Raw genomic sequence first — 9,883 nt, 5'->3', positions numbered from 1 at the left:
CACCATGGACCTGGAAGTTTTCTTTTTGTCATTTTTTGAACACCACAGGCCAGAGATTTATGATCCCAGGTGCCTCTCTTCTGTGGCATAATTTGTTTAGCTGAAGCTTCTTGCCAAGAAACATGTCCCTTAGGAGAAAACTCAGCAAACAGAACTGCAGAGGCAATTATCTTTATTGTAATTAGCATACTTGCCTAGTAACCACCTAGTAAATGCCTGGAATCCATCATCCTCACTCAAGCTGGACTGGGAAGTCTAGGAAATAAGAAAAAAATACTAAGTACAGAGACCAGAACTGCATGCAATGGGCCTGGACACAGGGAAATATTTGTCACCCTTTTCCCTCCCCTCTTCTTTGCATCATGAATAAGTATCTGGTACCTGGGCCCCCATGCAAGCAGTGAATGTAAATGATTTGTGAGCCGATTCTTACCACCTGCTTTGCTGACATGGAAGTGCAAATAAATATCCCCACAGACACCAGGGCGATGGAAGCGTATTTGAATACACTGTATCTGCAGAAATGGGAAGAACACGTTAAGAAAGCACAGAGACCAATTTCCCCACGAGTCCATGCAGATTCCCAGCTGAGTCCATGTAAGTCTGTGTGTGGAAGAGTCAAGGTGCCGACTGGTCGCCACAAACACCCTTTCATGGTGTTGCTTAAATTAGTTTCTAAGAGTCTGTGGACCAACAAATTGTTTCATCTAAAAAAAAAAAAAAAAAAAGAGCAGCCTGGCCAGGCGTGGCTCAGCGGTTGAGCGTCAACCTAGGATCCAGGTGATCGGGGTTCGATTCCTGGTCAGGGCACATGCCCAGGTTGCGGGCTCGATTAATGACTCTCTCTTCATTGATGTTTCTCTCTCTCTCCCCCTCTCCTTTCCTCTCTCTGAAATCAATAAAGAAATATTAAAAAAAAAAAAGAGCAGACATGACATTCCATTGGTGACAGTCATGTAGAATAGTCCTGATACCTTTGATTCCATCTTCTTGGCCATTAGGAATTTTCTTTTTACTAAGTACGATATTCCTTAGTCCATTACAGCACTGTGACACCTATGGACACCTATGACAGCACTGTCCCACACAACTATGAGGCTGGAAATGTTCCATGCTGGGCTCTCCGATATGGTCACCACTAGCCACATGTGGCTACTTGAGCACATCAAATGTGACCAGTGAGACTAAAGAACTAATTATTGAATTTTAAGTCATTTAAATGTTAAATGTAAATAGTCACATGTGACTAGTGGTGACCACATGGGGCCAGTGAAGTTCTAGACCAACTGACTTCATAGGTTAGTACGGATCTAGGGATTCAGTGGTGACAAGAGCTACTTCTACACAGAGACGTTGGGAAGTCACAGGTGGGATCTCTGACCTGGCCAACCGCATCAGGAGTGTGCGTCACTGTCACAGAGAACTAACAGGAGGCCAAGAGCAGGCCCTCACTAGGAGAAAAGGAATCACAGGACTGGCTGATGCAGGGGCCCAGGATGTGCTTCCTGTATAGAAATTATATAAAGTCACTGTTTACCTTTTCTTCAAAATGATAATTCCTAGAATCATGTTGGCAATTAGAGAACCCTGCAGAAGGAGACGAGAGAAAGTTTTAGTGCACTCAGGAAAGACAACATAATTCAAGGTAAATATGAACATGGACAAGAGGGAAAAACAGCTGGGAAGGCGGCGGTTAAGAGGAATAAATTAGTAAGGTCCAGGTGTTCTTATGATAGCGAACATAAACCATAAAAATCTATCTTGCATGACAATGAAAATAAAAATGATCAATTCTCAGTAACTAGTTAGGGCTAAGCAAGAATAAATTATATTATGGACTGATTTTTGTCAAACTTTCAATCTAATGTATAAGAGCTTTTACTAAGCTTCTCCTCGCCCCTAGTTCTAATGAAAGAAGTTGTGCAGAGATCTCCTCTCTGGAAGGGTGTCTGTCCATCATCAAGGGCTTACTGAGGGTCTACCATGTGCTCAGTGCTTGGAAGGTCGTCTTAGTTATTACAATCAGCTCTGGAAAGTCGTTTTAGAAATAGCACACTGGATCTCACAAAAATCTCAGACCACACCAAAATGTTACCATTCCAATCCTCAGCCACTTTGTGTAATCTTCTGCAATCCTAACTACATTTCCCTTGAGGTCTTTCCTGCCCTTTAGGGAAAACTGTTCTTATTTACACAGAAACTAAACACAGATCTCTCACCATACTTGAGGCAAAGAAAAAAACCTCTACTGCTTTGGGAGAAACATACCTCCATCAAGAATTTCCCTTTATTTATCTCAAGTCTCTGCTTAAAAAAAAAAAATCAGAAAGGAGAAGGGTCTCATTTACTAGAAGTAAATGTACTTTTATGGAAGAAACAAACAAAAAGGCATGAGAAATAAGTTAAAATGACAGAGCATAACAAGTGTAAATATAACATCAACCAGATGAAGGAAATTAAAAGGTAAAATCTATTTCTCAAGAAATTTTTAACTTTCCTTTTATGAATCACCCATAAGACCTCAGATAAATAAAAGTAAACACCACTTTCACATTACTCTCTCTTTGCAGCCTTCTCAAATGACATACAACTTATTACAAGCCCTTTCTACTGAGGCTCTGTGTTTAATCTGCCCACTTAGTATCTTTCAGAGGAACAGCCTCGCGTGGCCAGCGGACTCACAGATCTGAAGATCATGTGCAGGGGCATGGCGATGCTGAGGTTCAGGGCATAGTTGTTGATCACGCTGACAGTGAAGAACATGGTCACCATGACGGCATAGTATCTGAAATGCAGAGGCCACAGCTCATCACACAGAATCAACTACTTCAGGAAAACCAAACATAGAAGGACATACACAGTTTTTAGTTAAAAAGTATTTTGCTCATTTCCTCTTTATTAGGACATAACTTATAATTTGAAGTCTAATAATAAGTGCCTATAAAAATACTTCATAAAACCAGACTAACATGGAAAAAGTTTATAGAGTATGTTTCAAGTATATATAGCAACTAAATATTAGGCTTCAAAAAATGTTACCTAATAGACATCAATAGGTTTCTAAAAGTAAATGGAGAGAGGTGACATCAGCATCATGGCAGAGTGAGAAGACTCCATTGTTCCTCCTCTTAAATTTATAAGTCAGACAATTATAGTTCAACAAAGGATCCCCTGCTCAACACACAAACACTCCTGAAAGATCCTTACATCAGGACATCTGAAGGTGGGCATGTTGGAATGAATAGGGGAGGTGTGATGGGGGGAGGACAGATACGGTGGCGGCAGACTGGTGGCTGTAAACAGTTTGGTGCCCCCTGGCTCCAGCAAGCACAATAGTACAATAGTGGGGGGGGGGGGGTTCGTGTGGCTGTAGCCCTCATTCTGTAACCTGGAGGGTAGAAGCAGTTTCCTTCCTAGGAAAGGCCTCTCCCTTCTGCCCCCCCACTGCAGCAGAGCTGGGAAGAGGTGGCTGGGAAGCCATTACTGTAAGGGGGTGGGGCAGAGCCATAAGATTGTGAACTTGCCTCCTCTGCCCAATATGCCCCGGCAGAGCCTGGTAAAGCCAAACACACAGTGCAAAAAGGGAGTTGCTCAGGGAGCTTGCAAAACCAGTTCACCACCAGTCACATCCCCCATCATAGTAGTCATGCCCCATAACTGAGGCAAGCTGGTCAGGGGAGACACCCAACATCTCAGTGGGTACATGGCGTTTTCCTTGACCTAAGCAATGCCACTCCACCATGATCCCAGAGGCATAAATAGTACAAGTAATACAAAAAAAATAACAACCATGTGCTATAACTATCTATGGGAAAAGAAAATAGCCTGCCTACTAACCTGCTGAATTGTTGAGAGCAAAACAGTATCTAAACAAGAGACCTCTACCGCAAATGCACACACACAGAAACAATCCATCAAATACCATGAGCAACCAAGGTAACCTGGGAACACAGAAAGAAAATAAATAAAAATCTCCAGCAAACAAACTCAAAGGCACGGAAGACTGTGGTTTCAGTGACAGAGAATTCAAGATTGCAGTTATGAAGAAAGAAAAGCAGTTCAGTGAGCTCAGGAATAAAACTAATGCACAAAAGGAGCGCTTTGCCAAAGAGATTCAAACTATAAAAAAGAAATTCCGGAGCTGAAGAACTCACTAAATGAGATGAAGAATGTACTAGGGAGCATTGGAAACAGAGCAGACCAGGTGGAAAAGAGAATTATCAAACTTGAAGATGGAACCTAGAAATGACCCATGAGGAAGAAGAAAGAGTTAAAAATTTAAAAAATGAAACTCTCTGACCCCATTAGAAAGAGCCACGTAAGGGTAACAGGCACAGTACACCAGACAGAGGAGGGAGCAGAGATCCTACTTAAAGAAGTAACTGAGGAGAACTTCCCAAGCCTGTGGGAAGAACTAGACTTTAGGATAGCAGAAGCTAATGGACACCTAATTAATTGTATCAATGCAGAAGACCTTCTCCAAGACTCATTTTATTCAAACTGTCAAAAATTGACCAAAAATTCTTAAGGCTGCCAGGGAACATAAAGACTAACCTACAAAGGAAACCCCATTAGGTTATAGTCACCAGATTTTTCTGTAATGTTTTCAGTAAAAACATTACAAGACAGGAGAGAGCAAAAAGAAAACATTCAAAATATTGAAAGAGATGAACCATCAGCAAAGGATAAGATATTCAGCAAAGGGATCCTTTAGCCATTAAAAAGAAATAAAGGCTTTCCCAGACAAACAAAAGCTGAGAGAATTTACCACCACAGGACCTGCATACAAGAAATGTCAAAAGGAGCTCTTCTGCTAGAAACAAAAGTATACAAACTCTGAATAAGATGACTGACAGATAGAAGCAGGAAACTGAAAATCTATTTCAGAATAGGTTAGTAAATAATTATAACATAAAGGTTAAAGGGGAAAAAGGGCATTAAAGTAAGTATAACTACTGCAATTTGGTAACAAAGGCACAACATAAAGAGGGATAACTTGTGACAAAATCATAAAAGACGAGGAGGAGGAGAGGACTGGGCAGGTCCAGGTGACTGAAGAGGCAACTAGAAGAACAAGGACTATTGTGTGTAGGTAGGGGACATCTTCCACAATCCTAATGGTAACCACAAAACAAAGTCCAAGGCTGAAACAAAACATTTTTTCTTATATACACCTTTATTGATTTTAGAGAGAGGAAGGTAGAGAGAGAGAGAGAGAGAGAAACATCAACAATGAGAGAGTCATTGATCGGCTGCCTCCTGCACGCCCCCAAATGGGGATCGAGCCCGCAACCCGGGCGTGTGCCCTCACCGGGAATCGACCTGCGACCTCCTAGATCCTAGGTCGATGCTCAACTACAGAGCCACACCAGGCTGGGTGAGACAAAACATTTAAAAAAAGAGGAAATGGAGAAGAAAATCATAGAAACCTGCCAAGCAGACTTACAACGGAAAACAAACAATGGCGATACAGAGCAAGAAGAAAACAAAAGATAAAATAGCTGTAGTACATCTTCATATATCATTAATCACCCCAATTATAAATGGACTTAATTCACAAATCAAAAGTCACAGAGTAGATGTATGGATTAAAAAGCAAGACCCAACTATATGTCACCTGCAGGAGACTCAGCTCAATTACAAAGACAAACACAGGCACAAAGGAAGGGGTGAAGGCGGTACTTCAAACAAATGGCATCCAGAGAGAAGTGGGTGTAGCAGTCATTATGCCAGACAAAATGGATTTCAAGATAAAAAAGGGTAACAAGAGACAGAGATAGACATTTTATAATGATAAAGGAGAGAATTCATCAAGAAGACATAACACTTATTAATATATATGCACCCAACCTGAGAGTACTAAGATACATAAAGCAATTACTAACAGACCCAAAGGGAGAAACTGACAAAAATACAATTACAGTAGGGGACATGAATCCCTCATTGACAGCAATGAATCGATCATCTAGACAGAAAGTCAATAAGGAAATATTGGCCTTAAGTGACGCATTAGATCAAATGAACTTAGTATTTATAGAACTTGCCATCCCTAAGTGACAGAGTGCACATTCTTTGCAAGTGCACACAGAACATTCCCAAGGAGACACCATATGTTGGGTTACAAAACTAGTGTCAATAAATTTAAGAAGACTGAAATCATACCAAACATTTTCTGACCATAATGGTATAAAACAAAACTAACTACAAGAAGAAAGCTGGGGAAAAACACAAACGTGTGGAGATCAAACAACACGACACTAAACAACTATTGGGTCAAAGAAGAAACAGGAGATCAAAAGATACATAAAGACAAATGAAAGTAAAAATACAACATACCATAATTTGGGGGATGCAGCAAAAGCAGTACAAAGGGGGAAGTTTATAGCATTACAGGCATGCATACCTCAAGACACAAACAAAAAATCTCAAATAAACAACTTAGCATTCATTACACATTTAAAAACTAGGAAAAAAAAGTCCAAGGTGGTGGCAGCATAGGAGTCTGAACTTGACCCCTCCCATGAGCACACTCAAATATACACATACACTGTATACAGAACAACTCCTGCAAGACAGCGAAGGGCTTAATGAACAACTTCTGAACAACAAACAAAGAGACCAAATAGAGAAGGCTGGCAAAGTCACAGGAGCTGCAGGAACTCTGCGGGCAGAGAAGCCAGTGAATAGTGAATGCCTTAGGGCAGGTGGGATCTCTGTTCAGGTGCTTTGGCTTGGCTGCAAAATCACAGCAGCTTTCCCAGGTCTGCTGCCCAGTCCTTTTGCCTCCCAGCAAAGGGAGCAAGCAGAAACAACAGGGTGGTACCACTTACACCTGGCCTCCCTGCTGGGCTCCAACTGGCTTCCCAAAGCTAGCTGGCGCTAAAGCCTACACAGAGGTCACTTCTACATATGACCACTTTCTGTACAACAAACAAGAGAGACTGTATAGAGACGTCTGGTGACCCACTGGAGCTCTCTGGAAACTGCAGGAATTATCCGGGGTTGGAGGTTCCAGTGAGCACTATTGTTTACACCCCCCTCTGCCTCCACAGGGTGGGCAGGAGCTCTGTCCAGGTGTGCTCTGGCCTACCAGCAAGGTAGCTGCAGAGTGCACTTGAACACATCACCCCAGCCCATTTCAGCCCCAAACAAAGGGAGCAAAAAGGATCAACAGGTCATTACTACATGCACCTGGCCTCCCCACCTGGAGTCATTTCAACTCAGTGGGCCAGTGGCCAGGACACCTTACACACATGTTCGGCAACTCCCAGCTGACCAAAACCACCTGGCAAACACAGCGTCCACAGAGGACCCTTGTACATAAGGCCACTTTTTAAAGACTGGGAGAGATAGCTATTTTGTATAATTCATATAACAAACATAGACAGTTAAACAAAATGAAAAGATAAAATATCTCTCAAATGAAAGAATAAGAAAAATCTTCAGGGGAAAAAAAATCCCTAAGGAAATGGAGATAAGTAATTTGCCTGATAAAGAGTTCAAAGAAATGGTCTGAAGAATGCACACCAAACTTGAGAGTGGAATTGGAATACTTAGAGAAAACTTCAACAAAGAGGTAGAAAGTGTAATAAAGAACCAAGCAAGTCTGAAGAATACAATAACTGCAATGAAAAGTACATTAGAAGGAATCAACAGCAGATTAACTAATACAGAAAAACAGGTCCTGGAAGTCAAACTAGTGGAAATCAACCAATCATAACAGTAAACAGAAAAAGAATTTTAAAAAACAAAGACAGCTTAAGAGACCTTTGGGATAGTATCAAGCGCCCAAACATTAGCATTATAGAGATCCCAGAAGGAGACGAGAGAAAGGAACAGAAACTATATTTAAAGAAATAACAGCTGAAAACATTCCTGAGCTGGGAAAGGAAAAGGGACGCAGGTCCAGGAAGCACAGAGTTCCAAACAAAGTGAACCCAAAGAGACCCACACCAAGACAAATTGTAATTAAAATGGCACAGGTTAAAGATACAGGCATAATCTTGAAGGAAGCAAGGGCAAACCAATGTATTACATACAAAGGAAACTCCATAAGGATGTCATCTGATTGCTCAGCCCCAACTTTATAAGCCAGAGGGAGCAGGGCATCTTTAAAGTTTTGAAAGAAAGGAAACTACACAATAACTTACCCAGCAAGGTTATCATTCAGAATTGAAGAGATAAAGAGTATACCAGACAAGCAAAAACTAAATAAGTTCATCACCATTAAATCATCTTTACAAAAAATGTTAAAGGGTCTTCTTTAAGCAGAACAAGACAGGCCATATCCAGAAATAAAAATATATGATAAAGGAAAAAAAACTCAGGTAAAGCCAAATATTAAATAAATGCAGTGAATCAGACATTTAAAAAGCTACTAAGATAGAAAGAAATATCAAACTCAATTCAAACTACAATAAGTAGTAGGGAGACACAAAACATAACATCAATAACATATAACAGGGAGGAGGTAGTAAAATGTAGTCCTTATAGAATATATTCACCTTTAAATGCCTATCAGCTTAAAACAGGCTGCTATAGATATATATAAATCTCATGATAACCACAAACCAAAAACCTACAAAAGATACACAAGTAAAGAAAAAAAGAAACTATGAAAGCCAGCAAACCACAGGGGAGAGATCAAGAGAAGAAAGGAATACAAGAGAACTATAAAAACAATTAACAAATGGCAATAAGTACATACTTATCAACAATTATATTAAATGTAAATAGGTTAAATGCTCCAATAAAAAATACAGGGTGGCTGAATGGATTTAAAAACAAGGCCTGAGTCAACTCCGGCTGCTGAAAATAGCTCAAATGCTCTCAGAACAGTAGCACCACCCGGCAGCTGCGATTCTTCCCCTCTCTTATTTGCCTTCTCTCTTGCCTTTTTCCCCCCCTTCAGACACTTGGACTAGACTTAATCTGAAGTGTCTGGAGTTCAAGACCTTTTAAAAAGGCCTAAATAAACAATCTCTACATGTAAAGGCCACTGACTCCTGTTTCCTCTGTTGAGAGCCACTGCTGAGCCCAGCTGCCTAGAACACCCATACAACAGCTTACACGACGAGGTTGGAGCTGAGACACAGCTAGCCAACCTGAGAGGAGAGTCGTCCCAAGGACTGATCAATGACAATCTAGACCCAACCACAACAGAAGAACATAAAGAAACCACAAAAGGGACACCCACAAGAGGGGCACGCCTAGAGGAAAGAGCTCAGAAGTATAAGGAAAGCACACCTCTGGGCTCCACTAGACCCACAAGACAAAATCCCACCCCACAAGACTGGGAGACAGAAAATATATCTAATATATAGATACAAACACTAAGACCTACCAAAATGGGGAGACAAAGAAACAACCCCCAAATTAAAGGAAACACTGCCAGAAGAAGTCTTTGACGAGATGGAGTTAAGCAAGTTATCAGAAACAGAGTTCAGAGTACTGATGATGGTGTTCAAGGAACTTAAAGAGAAAAGGCAATAGAGGATAAGATCGAGGACTTTAGGGAAAACATGAAAAAAAGATACATAACATAAAGAATGCTGTATCTGACATCAAGAACACACTGGAAGGAATTAAAAGCAGGCTCAATGAAGCAGAGGATAGAATAAGTGACTTAGAAGACAAGGTAGAAAAAATCAGAGCAACAAAAAGAAAAAACACTTAAAAAGCATGAGGACAGTCGGAGCTTTGGGACAACATGAAGCGAAACAACATTCGCATTATAGGAATGCCAGAGGGGGAGGAAAGAGAGCAAGGGATAGAGAACTTGGTGGAAGAAATGATGATAGAAAACTTCCCTAGGCTGGCGAAGGAGAAAGCCACACAAGTTCAGGAAGCACAGAGGGTTCCAAACAAGAGGGACCCAAAGAGA

At 41.0% G+C, this 9,883-nt stretch overlaps 1 protein-coding gene across 1 annotated transcript in view; it reads right to left on the bottom strand.

Annotated features, from left to right (window-relative positions):
- The window catches only part of SLC35B4 (solute carrier family 35 member B4), a 35,126-nt gene that overhangs the window by 6,959 nt on the left and 18,284 nt on the right, over positions 1-9,883 (bottom strand). Inside the window, exons 3-6 of the mRNA XM_016222241.2 lie at positions 2,683-2,785; positions 1,538-1,587; positions 434-515; positions 195-255 (exon numbers count right to left, since the gene is read on the bottom strand). Coding sequence (XP_016077727.2) covers positions 195-255; positions 434-515; positions 1,538-1,587; positions 2,683-2,785 — 296 coding nt within the window. The remainder of the gene's footprint in view (positions 1-194; positions 256-433; positions 516-1,537; positions 1,588-2,682; positions 2,786-9,883) is intronic.

The sequence above is a fragment of the Miniopterus natalensis genome, chromosome 10 (genome assembly GCF_054644295.1).
Source record: "Miniopterus natalensis isolate mMinNat1 chromosome 10, mMinNat1.hap1, whole genome shotgun sequence".
In the NCBI taxonomy this organism is placed as follows: domain Eukaryota; kingdom Metazoa; phylum Chordata; class Mammalia; order Chiroptera; family Miniopteridae; genus Miniopterus; species Miniopterus natalensis.
This window is presented reverse-complemented; position numbering and strand designations above follow the sequence as displayed.